At 33.8% G+C, this 25,779-nt stretch overlaps 2 protein-coding genes across 5 annotated transcripts in view; one reads left to right on the top strand and one right to left on the bottom strand.

Moving 5' to 3' along the window:
- LOC129755150 (ras-interacting protein RIP3) overlaps window positions 1–25,779 on the bottom strand; it is a 430,486-nt gene that overhangs the window by 243,267 nt on the left and 161,440 nt on the right. The gene's annotated exons all lie outside the window — the stretch shown is intronic.
- LOC129755155 (uncharacterized) lies at window positions 1,980–21,816 on the top strand. The gene is made up of 3 exons (XM_055751510.1): window positions 1,980–2,236; window positions 2,413–2,652; window positions 21,005–21,816. The coding sequence occupies exons 1-3, from the start codon at window positions 2,107–2,109 to the stop codon at window positions 21,184–21,186; spliced, it is 552 nt and encodes a 183-aa protein (XP_055607485.1). The 5' UTR covers window positions 1,980–2,106; the 3' UTR covers window positions 21,187–21,816.

Below are 25,779 nucleotides of genomic sequence, written 5' to 3'. Positions count from 1 at the left end.
TGTGTAGCGGGAGTCATAATAATTTTTTCTCCGTTTACACTGAGGTGTATGATCGAAACATTAGGGCGCTCTTGGCTAGAATTCTGTTTATCGCACTCAAATGTAATTAAAGTGTTTTGGGAACGTTTGTCGACAGCCGGGAAGTCTGGATCGGGGGGAAATCGAAAACCGGAAGCCGCTGAGACGACAAAGAGAGTTGCCGGTAGTTGCAAGCGAAACCCTAACCTCTTTCCGAGATGCCGCAAATAAGCTGAATTTATATATAGTTTTTTCAATGGTGTTCACAAATTTTCTTCTGCATCCTGGACTGTACCACCACAGGTGTATCGTCTGCAACCGTGCATCGAGCCAAAAAAGAGCAGGACTATCGACTTACAAGAAGGTAGTGACTCCAAATCGCGATGATAAACAAAATACGACGGCCAAAGCGCGATCCCGGAAGCTGTACACGACGATGCTGACGAAGTTTGACTGCGTGGTAATGGACGACGAAACCTACGTCAAAGCCGACTATAAGCAGCTTCCGGGACAGGAGTTTTATACGGTAAAAGGAAGGGGAAAGGTAGCAGATATTTTCAAGCACATGAAACTGTCAAAGTTCGTGAAGAAATATCTGGTTAGGCAAGCCATCTGTACCTGTGGCTTGAAAAGCAGCATTTTCATAGCCTTCGGGACTGTCAACCAAGAAATTTACGTGAAAGAGTGTTTGAATAAACATCTGCTGCCTTTCCTGAAGAAACACGGTTGTTCCGTACTGTTTTGGCCGGATTTGGCATCTTGCCATTACGGTAAAAAGGCCATGGAGTGGTACGCCGCCAACAACATGCAGGTGGTTCCCAAGGACAAGAACCTTCCCAACACGCCAGAGCTCCGCCCAATTGACAAATACTGGCTATTGTCAAGCGGAACCTAAAGAAGACCAAAAAACTGCTAAGGACAAGCAGCAGTTCAAGACAAACTGGCTTTCTGCGGCGCAGAAGGTCGACAAGGTGGCTGTACAAAATCTGATGGCAGGGGTTAAGCGTAAGGCCCAGCAATTCGGATTTGGAAAAGCGGAAGCCTATCTAAATATTTTTCCTGAATTTTATACTAATTAAACTTGAAAAAGAAATTTAATTTGATTTTTTAAATAAACGATTTCACCGATTTACACGCGTTTTCCCTTTACCAAATTTTGACCGCATCGCCCTTTAGTGGAAAAAATTCGACGTGATCGGTTTGAAATCTAAGAAAACCATTAAGTTTCTGATAACGAAGTCTTGTGGTGACCAAAGTTGTTAAAGGTTCGAAACTGTCTCAACTACAATACTATTGAATTCAAAAATTGCTACAAACGCTAAGTAAATATAACAACACTAATTAGGAAAGCGCTCCTATTTAGCATACTTGAGTTCATATTAGCATACTGGACAAGACCGGAAGATGGTTTGACTTATGAGACAAATATGTAGATGCCAGAAAACTTCAATTTCATTCATACTTATCAATTTCCTAATGTTGATTAAAAATATTTTGTGAAAAATGTACTGCTAAAATCGTATAAATTTCAGCTCACTTCAGTGATTTCCATTTGCAATAAGGAGGAGTTTTTTGAAACTATAATCAAAATCTGTCGATTTTTCTCACTGTACCATGAGTCATTTCGACAGAATTCGGGAGTGAAATTGCCAAACCTACTTACAATTATAAATAGTCTTCATGGTTTGGACAACAGATCAGCTGTATTAGATTATACCATCACGAGAGATTCTTGCTCAAAACTCTTTCTATGCAACTCTCAGTCAAAAAAAATCCCGGAAAACGCAACAACATCAACATCAATTAAAGTCGTTTTAATTACAAACAGCATCCATCCCCAGAACCGGTCCCAGGTTCTCAAATTCAAACCCGCTTCTAGTCATACATACAAACTAGAGTGGGCACGTTACTGATAGTGCATTCACGGACTTGAAAACAAAACGGTTCACTAGTAATCGAAAAACAAGGCGGCGTGCGGCAGCTTAATGATAGATTAGTGTCCAGTTGACCGTTCAGCTACAGTGACCTATTTCTGTTTGTTAGTGGCTTTTTCTCTGTATTTTTAACTCAACTGATCTCCCAGAAACGATGGAGCGATATCTTCGGTTCTATATCAAGTTTCAAGGCTACATCATAGCGATTTGTACCATTTTTGGATCGGTGTTTATGGGGTTTCTCATTTACAGCAACAACAGTTTCCATTACCCGCTGGAAGAATGTGAGTTGAAGAAAAAAGTACCAGGAAATGTGGGCACAGTTTTCCCCAAACAAAAAAAAATGATTCATATTTCGCTTTTCCAAACCCAAAAATACGCCCCACAAATCCTAGAAGTGATTAATGACTAAGTAGATTCACATTTTTCTGTTATTTTCTCCTTTTCTCTCGACGCGCAGTTTACGATTACCGATTTATGGGAAGTGCGGGACTTCTGTTCGGGCTCATTTGGCTGCTGATCGGCGTCTCGATGCTGTACGGGCTAATTCGGGAGGACAAACGCTTCGTCTATCCGTTTGTGGTGATGTTTATGCTGGAGCTGTTCCTGCTTCTGGCCCGGGATATGGCCCTCATCTGGACCAACAAGAGCTGGTACCACATGGTGTTCGTGAATCCGGCCCTAGCGCTTATTGCCTTATGTAAGTGTTTATTCTGTTTATGCTGCTGTTGGGTTGTTGATAAGCGCGTTAATGAGTTCTAAGTAGAGCGAAAGAGTTTTGGAATTCTCCGTTTCAGAGTGGGTATCACATGAACTTGAAATGTTTGTGGGGAAGCTGCGCACTTCAATCATCCACATTCGTGTAACAGTGAATTTAATATTTGGAAAATTAGCTTATGTTAGAAACCTCAACTAAAAATTTCTGACGACTTCGATTTGAGTGTTTCCATAAAGTAAATATTTAATTTATTTACTAAATTTCAAAACTTTCGAGCCCTCAGCAATGTTAGAGGAAACAAGCTTAATCATGCTAGTATATTAGGGTAACGGACTTATTTTGAACCAGTTGATTGTTTTTGACCACCTTGCTTCTGTCTCTCTTATAAACAATTAATCATGAAAATTTGAGGAAATATACTTATTTAAACCGCGATTTTCAACTATATCTTCTCAAATCGTTCATGACGAATTGATTTATAAGAGATATAAAAGTCCAAAATATGGTCCAAAATAACCACCGGATCCGAAATTAGTCTGTTACCCTACTTTTATTCAGCCAACAAAATATATAAGGGTCATGTCACATGCGTGCACAGTAAAAAAATAAATAATCCAGAATTCGCCAAACTTGGCTGCCAGACTTGCTACCCAAGCAACCAAAAGTTCCATAAAAAAGGTACGACAAAACATACTCAATCCCGTCATTGAGCTGAAGTACGTTTTATGAAACTCAAAGTTTAAGTTCTTATTAATACTTTCAAGTTCTAAAAGACTTGCTTAATAAACTAAAATGAGTAACAAATTATCTCTCTATCTCAGTTACACCCTAAGAATCTTTTCATTTCACCTCACTTAATGTTTTTCTATGTTCAGTACATGATGCCGCCATGTGGCCGTGCGCCGGATTCCAAACTAGACAAATTGCGGTTTGATCCATTTGCAAGCTCGATTACTTGTGTCCTTCATAAGTATATCGCATCAGAATGGCCACTCGAGTAATCAAATAACTAATTGAAAACAAACTTGCCCAGCTTGGGGATCGAACCACGAACTTCGAGGTGACAATCGAACACACTGCCACAAGGCCAAGCCGAGGCGTTGTTCTAACTGAAACTAAAAGTCGAAGTTGTTATATGATTACGTACTTTGTAGCATACCTGCAGGCGTATCCGCCCAACCAGACAGCCAACCAGCATGGAAGAAAGCACCTCAATTAACTAATCGTGACATAGTAAATCCCGTTTTGAGTACTATTGTGCACTGTTGTGCTCTTTTTGTGACTTAAGCTCCTTACAACGTACAAATAAATCACTTTTGCAACTTTCAAGTTCCTTTATGAGTAGGGGAGGATGGGGATACTTAAAAACAAACACAATACTTGATCCCCTTTTCTTATTTTCATCATATCTTTTTGGGAAAATTTAGCAATTCGCCGTTTTTTACATTTTCTGACAGCGTGTAATTTCAAGTTAACATGCTCCAAAATTTAGAACGATATCTGAACTTGTAGATGAGCTAGAAGCATTTTCGTGAGACTAAAAAAATTGTGTTATTTTTTAAGTTACAAGAGACTTGATTCCTTAATTAAGGAAACTTGATCCCTTATTTAGGGTGCCCTGACCCTAGGCAAAAATCTAATTAAATTCGATGAAAAAAGGTCCGTTGACTATTTGTTGTCATATTAGTTCTCATTTCACAGTTTTGAAGTATCAGACAACGAGAATTACAAAAGTTTGTCTTCTACCCTATAGTCATTGCATACTTTAAGGCGCAATTTTCTAGTTATGAAATAAGTACAATATGTTTAGCCCTTTTCAACAGATAATTACTCGATAAACATTAGTTATTGGTCAAATATTAGTAATTTCATGATAACCAATGATCACGATCCCTTTAGATGAAAAAAAATCTTTGACTCCAAGGATCAATTATAAAAAAAATCAATTTTTTTTAAAATTTCTTATTTTTTTGAGACAATTTCATAGAAGTGCCAAACATAATCCCAATACAATATTTCTAGTTCCCGAGAAATTGAAGATTCAATATTTTTTCACGATTCTTATGCCCATAGTTCTAGGGCATAGGTCGGCAACCCGCGGCTCGCGAGCCGCATGCGGCTCTTTTGATGTAAAGCTGCGGCTCTTTTGATGTAAAGCTGCGGCTCTTTAGTTAACTGCGCTAATATTATATATATATATATATATATATATATATATATATATATATATATATATATATATATATTTGAATAAAATATTTATAAGATCGTGCTGAAGTGATAATTAAGTCTTATGACCTGGCAACGGATTTTCATAGGTTCAAAAAAGAATTTTAAAATTGCATCTGCTGTTGGAACAAGCGGAAAGGACCAAATGGCAAAATAGCATTTTAAGAAGCCTAATTTTACAATTTTTTTGCTTTTTACTGTTTTTAAGCATCAACATAGAAATCAAGAATTAGTTTACCATTAACTGTACGTGGGAAAAATACGAAAAATTTTAAAGCTAAAGTAAAATATAAAAATTATGCTTTTCACATCTGATTCTTGCCAATCTAAATTCAATATTTGAGTTCGAAGTTCGACTAACTAAAAAGCTGCTATTTGAAAACAAACGAATCAAAACACCGAGAGAATATGAAACTCCCTGCAAATTTTCTCTCGTGAAGATTACATGTTTCTTTATCAGCAAACATTCTTCATTTATAATCAATTCCAAAGCAAAAATCCTATGGATGATTTTTCAATGATTAGAAATCAGTTTTTTTCCATAAAACCAACTTCCAAATAAAATCAAGTTTTGCTTTATTTTTGTGATCTTCAGCTGAAATTTTAAAATTACGTTACCAATCAACGTTATAAAACTCAATTTACCATCTAACTCGGAAATTGAATTTTTAATATTATTTCTAAATCCAAATTCATAACCTGGATTCAAAAATTGAATTTTGAATTTGTTTCCGAATTTCAATACACTTTCTAAATCTTAATTCAAATTCAGAACCAAAAAATGAACCAATATGTGAAATATATTCCAGAGCCCTCAAGCATGAATCCATAATTATAGATTGTTTTTTTCATCCATTTTGTGAATCTGAATTTTAATATGAGTTTCGAATGAAGATCTGGTTCCGAGTTTTCAGTTATGGATGGCCATTTTAAAGCTTGGCTATACCTGAATTTAGCATAAGAATTCAGTTCAAGAATTTTTTCTTTAAACAAAACAAATACTCAGGGCGGTTTCTAATATTCTTTTTTCCAAAATCTGAAAATAAACCTTTTTAATTTTGAAAATGCATATGCATTGTGAAATTTATTGATCAAATTTTGTATGAACCAGGATTTCCAAACTTTATCTTTCTATCAAAAGTTACCAATAATTATTTAAATTTCAAATCAAAAATCTTAAACTCGATACACCGGGTGGGTTGACTTGACTTGAATTAGAACTGATGCTAAAGTTCTAAGTCAAGTTTGTTACTTGAATAACCTTACTTAGAACCGAAAATTGAGTGTTGAGTAAAAAACCTCGCTTGCTTTTCTTGGACCTTCATGGGGGAGGGTTTAACCACAGAGAAGTTTAACCCCCAAAACGCCCCCCGTTCTTACGGCCATTAGCATTCAACTTTACTGCTACATCCGGGGCTTGCCTAGATTTTCAAAGAAAAAAATTGATGATGCCAGGCCCGGTCTGGTTGCCGTATATCGAGGAAAAAGGCCCGGGTTTTTCCAGGATTATTCACAATTTTTTTTTATGAAATTCCAAATTTTCCACTAATTTTTCAAAATAAATTCGCATGCATTTTTTTAAATTGTTAAATAAGATTTTAACGCCTCTGATGTGCCTTGGTAAAGAAAATCATTTTTCGTGTGTTAATTTTTCAGCTTTTTTCTTGTCTTTTTCGAAAAATACATTGATTTTGGCTGGATTTGCCCGGATATTAACCGGTTTTGAGTTTTAAATTTAGAAACCCAATGCTCGAATTCACTCGGCTTGGATACTTACAGAAAAGTTCTGGAAAGCCTGTTCAATAAATAACGGATTGAAAAAAGTGAATAAAGATATCTACATGAAATTGAAATACAAAAATCCAAAACTAAGAATTGAGAATTACAAATTTAAGTTTGACAGCTTTTCAAACTCAAATATTTCATCATTGAGAATAAATAGTAGGTAATTACAATTTGGAAAAACTATTTGAAAAATTCATCACAGGTTAAATATTTGTTTCCAATAACTAAATTGACATTTTCGCCATGTAGCAATTTAAAATAATTTAATAGTATGTATTGAAATAAATATGTAAACCTTGAGTCTTTGAACATAAATATTTAAAATTTTAAGTGTGATGCGTGCATTTTGAACAAATTTGCAGTAGCGGATTTTTTTTCATTTGCGATTGAGAGTTAATCATCGTTGATTTATTTTTATAATTTTTAAAACTTCAAAAATACTGATTTTTGCCAATTCAAATGTACTATTTCTTTATGATTTGTCACGGTTTTTACATGAAGGCATGAATTTTTAAAATTCTACCAGTTAGGAGCATAATTTTTAAAGATTAAAATTTTTGACTAAATAAATTATAGTTGATTTTTACCTCTTACTTCTAGATTTTTGAAAGGATTTATTTAATCTGGAGAGTGTCTTTAAAAACCTTTTCAATATAAAAAATATTTCTCTTTACTTCGTTATTTTAAAAGCTTGTCTTTGCCGAAAAAATTATAAACATTCTGCTTTTGTAAATAAGTTCAAATTCTTCGCATTATCATCATGCAAAGTATTCATATAAGCTTTACATGCACTTAAAACTTTCTTGACTCGATTTTGCCAACGTATTAAAATTGATATACATTCAAACCACGTAAGAAGAGTTGACGAACCAGAAGAAAATCCACGTTCTTAAAGATTATCAGGAACACAATGAAAAGAAAAATACAAGAGTTAGAAAAAAAAACTCTAACGCATTTGAAGTTATTTTCGTGAAACTAATGTTCATTGATCATTCATTTATTTTAATTTTTTTAATTTAAATAAAATCTTTAATGTGGCTCTTTCAAGCTCCAAAATTTTGAAAATTTCAGGTTTTTGGCTCTTCCGACTCAAAAGGTTGCCGACCACTGTTCTAGGGGATTCCTCTCCTGTCCATCAGGGTGGCTTTAAAAAAATATAACATACAGAATCAAAAACTTGAAATCCAGCATAGCTCCTTGACTTTTCCAGAAGATCAATTTGAAAGACATCCCCTAAAGTTGATTAAAAAAATGGTATGTGTCTTCTGCATAAGTTAAGGTTGCCAGAATTTTTTCAGCACGTATCCGGGCCGGACTAACCGGGCTATTTTTATCTAAAAACCTGGCAAAATCTGGGCATTTGATTTCAAAATGGTCGACCAAAATCCTGGCAATATCCGGGTAAATTTTGTCAAAACTTAGAAAAACTCATCAAAAATCAAGAAAAAAAAGTTGAAAAAAAGTTTTTTCACCAAAATTTATCAATAGACATTAAAACGTATTTTAGGCTATCAAAAAACCTTTCGTGATTATTTTTATGAAACTTGCTCAGAAAATTTCGTTTTGAACGCATAAATAAAAAATATTCATAACAAAATTTGTTATTTAAAGTATGATTTGAGAATGAAAATGAGAATAAACCCGGCAAAATCTAGGCTTTTCCAATGAAATCCGGGCAACCGGGCCGGACTGGACTTTCTCCAAATTTTATATTATATATCCGGGCAATCTGGCAACCTTAGCATAAGTAGAGGAACCATTCTAGATCCCCAATTTTTGATTCTGGTGTACTAAGCATGGCCGTAGGAACGGGGGGAAGGGGGGTTTTGGGAGTTAAACCCCCCCATGAGGGTCCAAAAATGCCATGCAAAATGTTCTTCTCTAAACTCAAAATTACAAATTCCTAATCAAATTTTGATGAACGACTAAAATGAAACAAGTGTTGTTCTTCTCTAAACTCAAAATTACAAATTCCTAATCAAATTTTGATGAACGACTAAAATGAAACAAGTGTAACTTTCTCGACTCAGAACTAAAGCCAAAGCCTCGATATCTTATCCAAGGTCAATAATTCTACTACAGTTTTTTTCAAAAAAATTCTAACTTGTTGATTAAAATTCAGTCTCGAATATAGAATTTCAATAAGCTAGGGGGCACTAGTTTACAGCATTTTTGAACTCAGTAAACTGAAGGTCATTTCCAATGTGAAATCGGGCGCTGAATCCAAAAATGAAATTCAAAAAAATCTCAGTAGAACCGTTTTTGAGTTATGCTCCAAATATGAAATTTCGAAAAAATTAAAAAAGGTCTTGTACTTAGATTAAAATATCTCGGACGGCATAACAGTAATTTGAAATCCCTCTTTTGCATATTCAAGGTGAATAAGTTTTCTATCGATCATCTGAACATTGTTTTTGCGTTCGACCAACAGTATTGCTAATATTAGTGACTTTATGAGAAAAAAAAATATAAAAAACGCATTTTTTTTAGAGAAAATTTTGTTTCAACGAAAGTTTTAGACTCGATGGTAAGATTTAAAAAATCTGATTTTCTTTTGCGCTTAAATGTCAATTTAAACCAAAGATTTCAAGTGGTTATTTATCAAAATCGGTTGAAAATTGAAGAAGTTATGGCTACTTTACCATAACTGAAATTTTTGGAGTTTTTAATAATTTAACGAACCGCAGTACACTTATCATAGTATAGGAAGAATGAAACATGATAAACCTCACTCGCTCCAAGACAAAATTATTTATTAGCTTACCAGAAGGTCACATGCCAAGTTTCAGGAAGATCTGACCATAGGGAGGGGTTGCTTAAGTCTCAAACGTGAATAAAATTTTGAGGTATTTTGCCCGGAAGGAACGAAAAATACTGGTTTTTCATCAATAACTTTTTTCATCACTAGCTGATTGTTTTTTATGGTTGATTTTCTTAAAGCCTAAGTTGCGACAAATATTTAACCCGAAGACTGTAACTCGATTGGATTTGAAAGAGAAAAGTTATTGCGGTTCAAAGATTGTATTTTGGTCGAAAATTGTCGTATAAAACGCAATGGGTAAAAAGTACTCATTGCGTGTTAGACAAAATTTGCGGCCTTTGAACCGCAATAACTTTTCTGTTTCAAATCCAATCGAGTTACAGTCTTCGGGTGAAATATTTGTCGCAACTTAGGCTTTAAGAAAATCAACCATAAAAAACAATCAGCTAGTGATGAAAAAAGTTATTGATGAAAAACCAGTATTTTTCGTTCCTTCCGGGCAAAATACCTCAAAATTTTATTCACGTTTGAGACTTAAGCAACCCCTCCCTATGGTCAGATCTTCCTGAAACTTGGCATGTGACCTTCTGGTAAGCTAATAAATAATTTTGTCTTGGAGCGAGTGAGATTTATCATGTTTCATTCTTCCTATACTATGATAAGTGTACTGCGGTTCGTTAAATTATTAAAAACTCCAAAAATTTCAGTTATGGTAAAGTAGCCATAACTTCTTCAATTTTCAACCGATTTTGATAAATAACCACTTGAAATCTTTGGTTTAAATTGACATTTAAGCGCAAAAGAAAATCAGATTTTTTAAATCTTACCATCGAGTCTAAAACTTTCGTTGAAACAAAATTTTCTCTAAAAAAATGCGTTTTTTATAATTTTTTTTCTCATAAAGTCACTAATATTAGCAATACTGTTGGTCGAACGCAAAAACAATGTTCAGATGATCGATAGAAAACTTATTCACCTTGAATATGCAAAAGAGGGATATCAAATTACTGTTAAGCCGACCGAGATATGTTAATCTAAGTACATGAACTTTTTTAATTTTTTCGAAATTTCATATTTGGAGCATAACTCAAAAACGGTTCTACTGAGATTTTTTTGAATTTCATTTTCGGATTCAGCGCCCGATTTTACATTAAAAATGTTGGTCAGCTAATCAAGTTCACGATTTTTTTAAAATTTTGTAAACTAGTGGGGGCCGTACAGATACCACGTGGACAGAAAATTGTGATTTTTGATCCCCTCCTCCCCCTCCGTAGACAAGCGTAGACATTTGGCAAACCCCTATCCCCCTCAACGGATGTCGTGGAACGTGGACAGATTTGAATATGTTTTTTTTTTCTAAAACTAATTTGACAGTTAGAAAACACTACTTTTTGCCTTTTTGTGTTATTGAAATGGCTGATTTTTGAAAAAAAAAATGAGAATTTCCTGATATAAAATAATTTGAAAAGTTTTCCATTTCTGAATTATCATATTTATCACTTGCTTTCAGATGGCTACTAATTGTTTAAGTTTAAAGCCTTGCAATTTTAAGATTTTGATTTAATCATCTTAATATTTATTCACCTTTAGAAACTATTTTGGAAGTAAGTATGTCCACGTGGGCATGACCCAAACCCCAATCCCCCTCTCTGTGGACATTTCCAAAGCCCCCCGTCCTCAGTTGTCCACATAGTATGTGAATGTTCCCTAGTTGAATTGCTCAGATTTTGTCCGAGTTTTTGCACTTTATTTGCTGAATCAAACAAAAATTTAAATTGAGCCGTTAAAATTATGTATTTGAGTCTAAGTTTTTTAAATTAGTTTCATCAAAATTGATATGAATTTTTTTTTGGAATGCGATTTAAATCAATTGATGTATTTTGATAAACAAAATTCAACAAAAATTTTTTCTTCATGATTTTAATCTAAAAATTAGCCCCGGATTTTCACGGCCCGAATACTTATGGAAAAATATTTGGAAAGCTTAGGTAACCAAACTTCAGTTAGAATTATTTTGGATTTGGTGGTTCTGAATTTGCTTATCAACATTTGAATTTGTTGCCCGTGATGAGAATTCTGATTCTGTATCCAGTTTATTTTTACTGAACTTCAGTTTGAATCATCATTGGGAAAAAAATACTTTGCCGAGGTTTTGCATTTCAAACTTCTATATTCGAAACTCATTATTTCGGAATATGAAAAAAAAAATTCAAAATTACAAACGATTTTGAAGATTTGATTTGTACTTTTAATTCTTATGCAGAATTGGAACTAAATGAACTTCATTATGGTGATCCCGAATTGTCAAATCTGAAACAGTTTCATCATTCAGAATCACAAGTTGAATTTCATATAAATTTATATTCAATTCAGAATTCAAGAAAGATATATCAGATTGAAATTCTGATCAAAATTTTGCTTTTTGGCTCAAAATAAGAAAGAATTATTATCTGGGACTTAGATTCAAAAATCGTTTCCAATTCGAAATTCATATTTCGAACTCAGGTTCAAAAGGCAATACTTGGTATCGTTATTAAAAATAAAAAAAATCAAATTCAGCTCGAAGTTAAGTTTTATAATCAAGATTAAAAAATCTATGTGGGAATTTCATTAAGGATTCAAATTACTGGCGATCGCAGTTTCATAGTATTGATTCTGGATTCAAAATTAAATTTTTTTATACAATCAGAGTCAGTTTGGAATTTACATACATAAAATAAATCATGAAATAAATTATAAATAATTATTATTCGTGGCCAAAGAACTTGTACTTTATTTTTAAGATAAAAGTAAACTGAGAACACATTTTACTGTTTTCTTAACATAATTTAGATTCTGCTTAAACAAAGCTTCATCTAAAATCTTTAATTTTACTCGATTTAACAAGAGTAGAAAACAAATCTGATTTGAACTGCAAAACTTTATCTCTTGATTTATTTCTTAATGTTCCTAGATACATTTTTATCAATTCCTCAAATACAGACCCCGTTCGTTTTTGGCAACACGCCCGAAAATTTTATGTTGCCAAAATCGAATGTTGCCAAAATCGAACGGTTTTTTTTGTCACTTTTTTATTTGAAATTTTTATTTCAAATTAGTCAAAATTGATGTAAAACCTTATATTAGCAAAAAAAATTTTCAATTCGGCTCAATTATATTAGTTTTAAGCAGTAAAACATGGAAAAATTCATATTTTTACTGTTTAAAACCCTTATAATAAAGCCGAATTCAAAAATTTCATGCTCATATTACGTTTTACATTAATTTTGATTAATTTGAAATGAAAATAAAAAATAAAAAACTTACAAAAAAAAACGTCTTTTTTGGATGTTGCCAAAAACGAACGGTTTTTGCTCGGATGTTGCCAAAATCGAATGTTGCCAAAATCGAACGGGGTCTGTAATCATGCTTGTGGTTAGAAAGAATAAACTTATTACTTTCTAATTTTAAATAGATATAAAAAGTTTTTCTTTAAAATGAAATCTTCAAATCCCTAATTTGTTTTTAAAAACTTCTTGAAAAAAATTGATAACTGCTATTATTATTTACGAAAGTTAGAAATGAAAATATATACCATACAATTAATGTTAAATTACTCAAACCTGAATAATTATATAGAAGCTTAATTTGTTTTTACTATTCGTTATGTAAGTATTGTTAAAGCAAAAAAGTTATAGGAAAAATTTTGTCACCAAAACCGCCCACAAGCCAGTTCTCCCTACGGCCCTGGTACTAAGTATTTAAAAAACCACTCTAATGAGCAGCAGAAGAATCCCTAAGTACTATGGACAAAAACTTTGAAAACTAATCCAATCTTTTATATCTCAGAATCTAGAAATCCATAAGGCTGGAACACATATTAACTACTTCCTTCGTCAATTTTAATGTAAAATCTTCACAACGAGTATTTTGTTATTTTTCATATGACTTCTATGTTCGGAGGTATTGCATTTTGAAACCGATGACTTTTGGAAAATCATGAGAAAAAGGCGAGAGGATCTCGCCTATTCGAGAGCGAAAATGAAAGAAAATTTAACGTAAATTAATTTATCTCAGAATCTCAAGATTCTAAAAACTTTAACTTTCCCGAAAGAACAAAATTTCTGACCATTGATCAATGTCTTTCATGAAAAAAGAGCACGATATTTGCAAAGTTATAAATTTTATTCTCTCTAGCGCTTTGATCTCGACAAAGTTGTATCCAGACTCCAGAGAGTATTCCAGTAAGCTTTATACATTGAATATTGGAATCAGAATCTGGGACAAATTTTAGGAGAAAGCTCAGGTTAAGATTATAAGACGAGTTGCGCATCGATGCTGAGCTCTGCTCTCGAGTATGCTTTTTTTTTCTTTTTCCGGGATTTTCATCTCAAATTCACTTGACTTTTAAAGTCTCTTGTACTCGTGCAGTTTACCTCGTTCGTTAGGATACCACAAGAATCAAATCCGGGACGAGGATAAGAATCTGTATTCAGGACCAGCTTTAAAAGACATACATCTTCTTAGCCGATTTAGGCTTTACAGACTGAATAAATGACGTGGACAACCTAAGATTAACATTTAACACCTAGTACCGAGATGGAAATCGAACCCATGCCATCAGTGGACTAGCGATCACCGTCTGACCACGCTAACCACTCGACCACCGAGACGCTTTAGAGAGCTTTAGAGTCCGGGTCCAGGATTCAAGATCCAGGATCAAGGTCAAGGATCAGGATCTTTAGGAATCTGGAATCAGCATCAGAATCCGGGTCTAGGGTTCAAGATCAGGTTCCAAGATTAGCATTTGAATCCCAAGATTCCAAATAAGGATCTTGTAATCAGAATATAAAGATGAAATAATAGTCAGCATCAGAATTCGAGATCAGTATCCGAGAGCTATGTCCAGGATGAGTATCGCTCCCTAGCAGAGATCTGAGATCATTGTCCGGGATCCTGGATCAGGCTTTGAAACCGACCTTAGTGTAGTGTTTTTCGGTGGTCTCCTCCATTCTATGCGCGACTAGACTTTACAACGTCACTCTCAAAACTGAGAGCCGTCATTTTTTGTTCGACCGAGTCTCTTCTTTCGTTTCGTTAATTTCGCTCATTTCTCCATCTAACACCGAGAGAGTACGAGCGAACGACGAACTCGAATCCCACCGGTAGAGTGCGAGTGGATTCGCGAGAGGTGCACGAGAGATGTCGATACCTACCTACCTACCTAAGGGTCCAGCGCCGATTGACCGGCGCATAGGGCTGAGATAAAAGATCTCCACTGCTGGCGATCCGGAGCCAGCGTCTTCACTTGCTGCCAGCCGAAATTCTCGTCAACTGTGCGGATTTCAGCGGCTAGACTTCGCCGCCACGAGCTTTTGGGCCTGCCTCTTCTTCGATGCCCATCTGGATTCCAGTCAAGCGCCTCTCTGCAAATCTCGTTTTCATCTCTTCGCAGCGTGTGCCCAATCCATCTCCACTTACGTTCCCGAATCTCGATTTCTAGCGCCTTTTGATGACACCGGCGATGAAGTTCAACGTTTGAGATCCAGTTGCCAGGCCACCAAGCGCGGATGATGTTCCGCAGGCAGCGATTTACAAAAACTTGCAGTTTTCGCGTCGTCACCGCATATGTGCACCAAGTTTCACACCCATACAGCAATACGGATTTGACGTTTGAGTTGAAGATTCGGATCTTAGTTCGTAGAGAGATCTGGCGTGACCGCCAGATGTTTCGGAGACTCGCAAACGCAAATCGGGCTTTTCTGATCCGGGTCTCGATGTCCTTCTTGGTCCCACCATCAGGCGTAATCTGGCTACCAAGATACTGGAAGCACTCCACTGTCTCAACCTGTTGTCCAGCTACCACGAAATTGGAACGATTTTCTGTATTGATTTCCATCGACTTGGTCTTTCCGACATTGATTTTGAGACCTGCTGCCTTGGAGCTTTCGGTGAGGTCGTCGAGTTTGCTCTGCATGTCTTGTTGTGTTTGGGCGAGCAAAACAATATCGTCAGCCAGGTCAAGGTCGTTCAGTTGCTCCATGGTTGAAGGATTCCACGGCAATCCTCGGTTTGGTCTACAGTCAATCGATCCAGTCAAGATCTCATCCATTACGATGAGAAAAAGCAGCGGTGACAAAATACAAGATGTCGATAGTTTTCCATATTTCCGAACCGACGCGTTGTAACCAGGGAAGCAAATCCAACTGATCTGATACTGATAACTGATTTATCCCTTGTGTTACACTTAGCGATAAATATGAGAAAGCGATTGTTTCTCATCTGTTTCCATTGACGATAAAGATAACTCGCTACACGTTATTTTGTCTCCGACGGTCCACCAACAGATGAAAAAATTTCAAAATGCTCACACTGAAGCAAACCGACTGAATCGATTATAACATCAGCAGAAAAGGCTAATTGAAATAGTAAAATAGATATGAGGTAAATTTTGAAATTCTCGGGCGTAACGTCTAAAGAAGGCGCTCATCGCGGTGATTAATCAATGTTTGAGGGTTCTGGTAACTAGTTATAGCTAAAACAAATAAGTGATGATTAACCGCACAAGTACCGCGAGAAATGTGTTTAGCTCCGATTTCAACTTGCGACACCTCTAGTGAAAGGGTTTGACTTGTAGGTGACAAAAAATAGTGTCGCGAGGTCGCTAGTACAAGCTACTAGTGTTAGTACCGCGAGAAATCAGTTTAGCTTCGTTTTCAACTTTCGACCGGTCAAGTGAAAGGGTTTGACTTGTAGATGACGAAAAAAAGTGTCGCGAGATCGCTAGTACAAGCTACTAGTGTACCGCGAGAAAGTAGTTTAGCTCCGATTTCAACTTGCGACCCCTCTAGTGAAAGGGTTTGACTTGTAGGTGATGAAAAATAGTGTCGCGAGGTCGCTAGTACAAGCTACTAGTGTTAGTACCGCGAGAAATCAGTTTAGCTTCGATTTCAACTTTCGACCGGTCAAGTGAAAGACTTTGACTTCTAGGTGACGAAAATTTGAAACGTGAGTTCGCTTGACCAAGTTACTAGTGTCATTACTGGTAGAAATAATCTACTAGTACTTAGTTGTACAAGCTTATTGTATCAAGAAACTGCTTAAATAAATTCTCATCAATTTCTTCCCTTTTAATAATCGGGTCGCAAGTTGAAATCGAGCTAACCTATTTTCTGTCGGTTTTAACTCTAGTAGCTTGTACTAGCGGATTCACGACACTAGTTGTCTTCCCTACAAGTCAAATCCTATCACGAGAGGGGTCGCAAGTTGAAATCGAAGCTAAACTGATTTCTCGTGGTGCTAACTCTAGTAGCTTGTACTAGCGAATTGGCGAGTCTTGTTTTTGTCACCTACAAGTAAAACCCTTTCACTAGATGGGTCGCAAGTTGAAATCGAAGCTTATCTGATTGATCGCGGTACTGACACTAGTAGCTTGTACTAGCGATCTCGCGACACTTTTTTTCATCACCTACAAGTCAAACCCTTTCACTTGACCGGTCGAAAGTTGAAATCGGAGCTAAACTAATTTCTCGCGGTACTTACACTAGTAGCTTGTACTAGCGATCTCGCGATACTATTTTTCATCACCTATAAGTCAAACCCTTTCACTAGAGGGGTCGCAAGTTGAAATCGGAGCTAAACTGATTTATCGCGGTACTAACACTAGTAGCTTGTACTAGCGATCTCACGACACTATTTTTCGTTACCTCCAAGTCAAACCCTTTCACTAGACGGGTCGCAAATTACAATCGGAGGTTAAATAAACGAAACCATCTATTGAATTAAACAAATAAATCTGAATGCAAAAAATGACCAATCTTTTCTTGTTACTACTTGCGAGGAAGGGAGAACTTATCCTTAACGTTACACTTACCGATAAGTTTGAATCGGAATGCAAAACTAATCGAGAGCAAATTTGTTAATGATGAGTATGAGTACAGTACACTGCACAGTGGTGCAGAACATCAATCTAGCTGTACGAAATTAATAGCGCTCAGGGATGAAGAGATAGTCATTTCATGTCTTCAGCAACATTGTTCAGCTTTATTTGGAGCATATTCTAGAATCAAAAATTTTGCCGAGGGGTCCACCGATAGCGAGATAAAAATGCTAACTTTTTTGATTTTCAAATTAGGGCTTTGATGTCTTCGACAAAGTTGTTTATCTGATTAAAATACATAAGTTTGTTGAATATGTTAAAGTCCTATCACATCATCCTTAGGAGTTACAGTCAAAGTAAAAAAAGTCTTTTGAAAAAACAGTTTTTTGAACCTGACACGTTGTAGGTTGGATAAAATGGTTGGCTGTATTTGAAACAAAGTTGAAACATGCCACGATTTACAATTGTCTCATACATTATGGTGGGTTTAGAAGCTTCTGAAGCCCTATAGAAAGCATTTAGTGTATTTTTTTTTTTCAATTTTGGAAGGTTCGTTTATCGAAAAGTGCACATTTTCGCAACATCCCCTTTTTTGTGATTATTTTTCATGATAAGCGGAACCATTTCCATTAGAAATTAACGGGGAAATCGGTGGAACAGGTAGAGATTTGAATGCTTGAAAATACACTTTTTATATAAAAATTACCTATTTTACTTATAGTAAAAAACGTTGAAAATATTTAATTTAATAATAAAGTGTTGAAGTTTTCTTTTATATGTTTTGTTTTATGAAAAGACATTGAAATTCGATTTTTCAAATCATTTAAACTCCAAAAAAATTATTGGAACTAATCTGTCAAATTTTGTAGAGCACAACTGTGAACTGGCAAAACCGGTTCTATTATTCATTTATTCATTTATTTTATAGAATACTAATTTAGTGCTCTACAAAATTTAACAGATTAGTTCCATTAATTTTTTTGGAGTTTAAATGATTTGAAAAATCGATTTTCAATGTCTTTTAATAAATCAAAACATATAAAAGAAAACTGCAACACTTTATAAATAAATTAAATGTTTTGAACGTTTTTTTCTATAAATAAAATAGTTAATTTTTATATAAAAAGTGTATTTTCAATCATTCAAATCTTTACTAGTTCCACCGATTTCCCCGTTAATTTCTAATGGAAATGGTTCCGCTTATCATGAAAAATAATCACAAAAAAGGGGATGTTGCGAAAATGTGCACTTTTGGATGCAAGAGCCTTCCAAAATTGCCAATAAAATACACTAAATGCTTTCTATAGGGCTTCAGAAACTTCTAAACCCACCATAATGTATGAGACAATTGTAAATCGTGGCATGTTTCAACTTTGTTTCAAATACAGCCAACCATTTTATCCAACCTACAACGTGTCAGGTTCAAAAAACTGTTTTTTCAAAAGACTTTTTTTACTTTGACTGTAACTCCTAAGGATGATGTGATAGGACTTTAACATATTCAACAAACTTATGTATTTTAATCAGATAAACAACTTTGTCGAAGACATCAAAGCCCTAATTTGGAAATCAAAAAAGTTAGCATTTTTATCTCGCTATCGGTTGACCCCTCGGCAAAATTTTTGATTCTAGAATATGCTCCAAATAAAGCTGAACAATGTTGCTGAAGACATGAAATGTCTATCTCTTCATCCCTGAGCGCTATTAATTTCGTACAGCTAGATTGATGTTCTGCACCACTGTGCACTGGTGGATGAAAATCTCCTTCACGGGTGTTTTCATCGGCAAGTTCTAACGAAAGATAACGATTTTTTTATTCCCTGGTTGTAACGAGTGAAACAAAAGCGAACTTTTTCTAAGTAATTATAGCAAACAAGATGTATACATTATGGTTTGCTACCGTAACGCAGTAGAAATGCACTTGAATAAAATCTGATGTGAATATTTAGATGAATTTGGTACAACATTAATTTTAACTCCAAATTAAGTTTTTCTAAATATGATTTATTTACATACCTTCAGCTTATCCTCTACACTTAACATCAACGATTAGCATCTCCGGATTCAGGACAAAGGATTCAGGAACAGGGTCTAGTACTTAGATTTCGAAATCATTATTAAAATAAGAATCTTGGAGTCGGGATCAGGATCAGAATCTGAGATCAGGATACAGGATTAGCAAGAGTCAAATATCAGCATTTAAATTTTGTATCAGGTTCAATATTCACAATCAGAATCTTAATCGGAATGAAGAATCAAAATTCATGAACGATTCCTGGAATCTAAATGTCGTTTTAAGATAACCAAAAACAATCTTAGATCAGGATGAGAAGTTCAAGATCAGGATCAGAATCCGAAATCCAAATCCAAGATAAGCATCGGTATCCTTAATCAGAGTCCAAGATCAGCGTCTAGGATGAGGATTACCATTAAAAAAAAAGGATTTGCAATCAGGATCTGGAATAATAATCTGAATCCTTGATTTTGAACTAAGTTTGATCCAGAATCCAGAAAAAACCAGGTTTGAAATCGGCATCTGGATCAGGTTCCAATTGAGGAAACTGAACTTATTTCAGATCAAAGACAGGAATAAGTAAGTTTAGAATCTGGATTCGAGTCAGAATTTAGGATACGGTCCGGATCAGGATTAGCATAAGTAACCTAAGCATGACCATTTTTGTAATGTTTCTTTTCCTAAATTTTAGCTCACTAGGCAACAAAATTCACCTTTGTCCTAGGTGCACACAGTTTAGGTGCTAATTTTGAATGATCTGAGGGCGCTGATTCCAAGTATGCACTTTGGATTTTTTCTATCAGCTGTTGTTTTCCAGATATCTTCTGAAAAAAATGTAGAAATCTATTAAATAACTTAATGCAAATAACTTTGATGGAATTATTAGGCGAAGTTATAGAACATAGCAAAGATTTTGAAATAAGTTCAATGAACAATTTTCTTCAAGACCGAAATTTATTTTGAATTCGGAGATCAAAGTTGTTGGAATTTTCTCTAAGAACTTTTTTCCCAAATAGGCAAAATACGAGAACTTTGAATAGATTGCAATGAATCAATTGGAATCTATGATATTTCTCAAAGCATGATTACAATCTTTTTGCAGTCTCCAACAATGTTGTTTAATGAATTAAAATCTTCAAAATTAAATACTCAAAGTCTTTCTTTATGATGTTAGAAATAGGCACGATTTAAAAAAATCCAAATTTGATACAGTTTAATGTTGATATTTCTGTAGATCAGTTATCGAAGTTCAGTATCAGTTACTCAGAACAGATCACTTTAAAAATTTCTTCACGCTATATCACCAAAACTAGAAATGATAGACACAATCTGATAGGGGATTTGGGCTCGCGAAACCAAAATCTTCCAAAATCTTCCAAAATTAATAACATAAGCACCAAAAATGCTGTTCCATAATGTAATTGACAGGCTCTATAAGGTACATGTTCTTGCCATAATTGATATGCATTTACATATTTCAATTTATTTTATATTTTGTCTCTCAAATGATCGACAGTCAAGTTTTCAGATTGATAAAAGAAGAAGGCAAAGTATTTCAAAACCTTCAGTTATAATATCAAGCTTATGTTTTATTCCCAAGAACCTTCAGCGCACATATCACCGAGCCAATTTCCTCTGATTTGTTACTAATTTACTCAATTCTCATCTCTGTCACTTTTTCCTGCAGTCATCTGCGTCCACACGATGATGTCCCTGGTGGCCCTCGGAAAACTGTTCGAGCACGATCCGTTGGCCCAATCCGGAACCAACTTTGTCCGCTTCAAAACCACCGGCACCGGAGCTAGGAATGGGGCCAACAATCGAGGGGACGAAGAAGCTTCCGGCGATGAGGTGTCCCTCGTTGAGTAAAATGGAAACTGATGTATTGATTGATTGCTGCCTACTCCCAGCCCCAAAACACCCACCCACCTATAATATGGTTTTCAAAAGAAAATGGAGAAATCTTCCCCGAGGGTTCCAAATTTCTCCATCGAAGGAGGGGGGAAACTCCTCAAACTTAATACATACATAAAACGATTATTGCAGGCGATAATCTCGCGCCCCGTTAAGCGGAAAACTTTTCGAGATTGGATTGATGATGATAGTGACTTCGATTTGTGGATTCGATGCCAGTGAATATGAATGGCGTCGATTTTGTACCAGTCAGGGAGCAAATTAATCGAAACTTTGAGCGTAGCGCGATGATGTGATAATAACCATGGAATGAAAAGTGATTGATTGGCGGCCTTTTGATGAATGTTAAATATTCTCGGTATTCAAAGCAACATGACATGACGGCATGCGTTATGGGCCGATGAATAGTTTTGTTCAATAATTACCGTGAAAAAATGACTGAACGAACAACAATTCTTTTCAAGAGGAGATGAGATCAGGGTGAAGTTTGTTCTAAAGAAAGGTTTTAAATACAATATTCAAGAAAAAGTATAAACATTAAGATACTCGTTGAATAAAAAATTCATTAGCGTTATACTAGAACAAGTTAATGAACACTTTTTTCGAACCAGAACTACAAAAAGAAAAAGAAAGGTAATCATAAAATCAGTTCGGACTCTAAAAATCGAACGATCAGATATTCAGAAAGATATCAAATCAGACAAAAAGAAAAAAAAAGCCGGAAAGTCCAAAAGTTGTAAAGCCGCAAGATCAGAAATTTAGAAAAATAACAAAAATGACAAAAATGACAGAAACGACAAAAAATGACAAAAATGACAAAAATGACAAAAATGACAAAAACGACAGAAATGACAAAAATGGCAAAAATGATAAAAATGACAAAAATGACAAAAATGACAAAAATGTCAAAAATGACAAAAATGACAAAAATGACAAAAATGACAAAAATGACAAAAATGACAAAAATGACAAAAATGACAAAAATGACAAAAATGACAAAAATGACAAAAATGACAAAAATGACAAAAATGACAAAAATGACAAAAATGACAAAAATGACAAAAATGACAAAAATGACAAAAATGACAAAAATGACAAAAATGACAAAAATGACAAAAATGACAAAAATGACAAAAATGACAAAAATGACAAAAATGACAAAAATGACAAAAATGACAAAAATGACAAAAATGACAAAAATGACAAAAATGACAAAAATGACAAAAATGACAAAAATGACAAAAATGACAAAAATGACAAAAATGACAAAAATGACAAAAATGACAAAAATGACAAAAATGACAAAAATGACAAAAATGACAAAAATGACAAAAATGACAAAAATGACAAAAATGACAAAAATGACAAAAATGACAAAAATGACAAAAATGATAAAAATGACAAAAATTACAAAAATGACAAAAATGAATGACAAAAACGACAAAAATGACAAAAATGACAAAAATGATAAAAATGACAAAAATGACAAAAATGACAAAAATGACAAAAATGACAAAAATGACAAAAATGACAAAAATGACAAAAATGACAAAAATGACAAAAATGACAAAAATGACAAAAATGACAAAAATGACAAAAATGACAAAAATGACAAAAATGACAAAAATGACAAAAATGACAAAAATGACAAAAATGACAAAAATGACAAAAATGACAAAAATGACAAAAATGACAAAAATGACAAAAATGACAAAAATGACAAAAATGACAAAAATGACAAAAATGACAAAAATGACAAAAATGACAAAAATGACAAAAATGACAAAAATGACAAAAATGACAAAAATGACAAAAATGACAAAAATGACAAAAATGACAAAAATGACAAAAATGACAAAAATGACAAAAATGACAAAAATGACAAAAATGACAAAAATGACAAAAATGACAAAAATGACAAAAATGACAAAAATGACAAAAATGACAAAAATGACAAAAATGACAAAAATGACAAAAATGACAAAAATGACAAAAATGACAAAAATGACAAAAATGACAAAAATGACAAAAATGACAAAAATGACAAAAATGACAAAAATGACAAAAATGACAAAAATGACAAAAATGACAAAAATGACAAAAATGACAAAAATGACAAAAATGACAAAAATGACAAAAATGACAAAAATGACAAAAATGACAAAAATGACAAAAATGACAAAAATGACAAAAATGACAAAAATGACAAAAATGACAAAAATGACAAAAATGACAAAAATGACAAAAATGACAAAAATGACAAAAATGACAAAAATGACAAAAATGACAAAAATGACAAAAATGACAAAAATGACAAAAATGACAAAAATGACAAAAATGACAAAAATGACAAAAATGACAAAAATGACAAAAATGACAAAAATGACAAAAATGACAAAAATGACAAAAATGACAAAAATGACAAAAATGACAAAAATGGCAAAAATGACAAAAATGACAAAAATGACAAAAATGACAAAAATGACAAAAATGACAAAAATGACAAAAATGACAAAAATGACAAAAATGACAAAAATGACAAAAATGACAAAAATGACAAAAATGATAAAAATGACAAAAATTACAAAAATGACAAAAATGAATGACAAAAACGACAAAAATGACAAAAATGACAAAAATGACAAAAATGACAAAAATGACAAAAATGACAAAAATGACAAAAATGACAAAAATGACAAAAATGACAAAAATGACAAAAATGACAAAAATGACAAAAATGACAAAAATGACAAAAATGACAAAAATGACAAAAATGACAAAAATGACAAAAATGACAAAAATGACAAAAATGACAAAAATGACAAAAATGACAAAAATGACAAAAATGACAAAAATGACAAAAATGACAAAAATGACAAAAATGACAAAAATGACAAAAATGACAAAAATGACAAAAATGACAAAAATGACAAAAATGACAAAAATGACAAAAATGACAAAAATGACAAAAATGACAAAAATGACAAAAATGACAAAAATGACAAAAATGACAAAAATGACAAAAATGACAAAAATGACAAAAATGACAAAAATGACAAAAATGACAAAAATGACAAAAATGACAAAAATGACAAAAATGACAAAAATGACAAAAATGACAAAAATGACAAAAATGACAAAAATGACAAAAATGACAAAAATGACAAAAATGACAAAAATGACAAAAATGACAAAAATGACAAAAATGACAAAAATGACAAAAATGACAAAAATGACAAAAATGACAAAAATGACAAAAATGACAAAAATGACAAAAATGACAAAAATGACAAAAATGACAAAAATGACAAAAATGACAAAAATGACAAAAATGACAAAAATGACAAAAATGACAAAAATGACAAAAATGACAAAAATGACAAAAATGACAAAAATGACAAAAATGACAAAAATGACAAAATTGACAAAAATGACAAAAATGACAAAAATGACAAAAATGACAAAAATGACAAAAATGACAAAAATGACAAAAATGACAAAAATGACAAAAATGACAAAACTGACAAAAATGACAAAAAATGACAAAAATTACAAAAATTACAAAAATGACAAAAATTACAAAATTGACAGAAATGACAAAAATGACAAAAATGACAAAAATAACAAAAATGACAAAAGTTTGCTTTTTAAATCTTTTCAAACAGAGCTCTGAGTAACAGAGCTTTCAGATAAACATAAATTATTCAGTTAATGTTTATACATAATCTGTAATAAATTGGATTTCAATGAAAGGGATTTCCGTTGTAATCAATTAAATATGTGTACATTTCCGTGATATAATTTCTCTCGCCATTCATCCGGCGGGGATCCATCTGAAACTGGATAAACGGGGGCGATAATTTATGCGTAACGAAAGGAAAAAAAAAACCACCAGACAGCAGCACCCAAAACGATAGGCAGCCAACAAACAATTCCATTTCCATTATTCCGAAAAATTGAAGCCACCTTCAACCGGTATGCCCTTTCCAGCCGGAAGTGGAGGCCATAATAATTGCTGCCGGCAATTAATGTAGCACACACCTTCACACTTCCTCCCGGGGATTAATGTCCACACCTTGGCATCGGGAGAAAGCTTCATGGCGTGCCGTGTAGGATGTTGATGTAACTCGATGGCGAGTAATTGAATTGCTTAATTAGCACGTACCTAGATCTTGTTTCGCTTGACTGAGCTCCGAAGTATCAGAAAGGTACCGTCTCAAATCATGAATATGGTAAATAGAAGAACCTTCATCATGCTCTGCCTTTTGCTAGGTGTGTACAACGTTGAAGATCGAAGGAAATTTCACGTTTTAAACAAACAACAAACAAGCCTTTATATACTCAAAGTTTGACTTTCTGACTTTCTGACTTCCTGACTTTCTGACTTTCTGACTTTCTGATTTTCTGACTTTCTGACTTTCTGACTTTCTGACTTTCTGACTTTCTGACTTTCTGACTTTCTGACTTTCTGACTTTCCTGACTTTCTGACTTTCTGACTTTCTGGCTTTTTGACGTTATGACTTTCTGACTTTCTGACTTTCTTACTT

The sequence above is a fragment of the Uranotaenia lowii genome, chromosome 3 (assembly GCF_029784155.1).
Source record: "Uranotaenia lowii strain MFRU-FL chromosome 3, ASM2978415v1, whole genome shotgun sequence".
Classification (NCBI taxonomy): domain Eukaryota; kingdom Metazoa; phylum Arthropoda; class Insecta; order Diptera; family Culicidae; genus Uranotaenia; species Uranotaenia lowii.
This window is presented reverse-complemented; position numbering and strand designations above follow the sequence as displayed.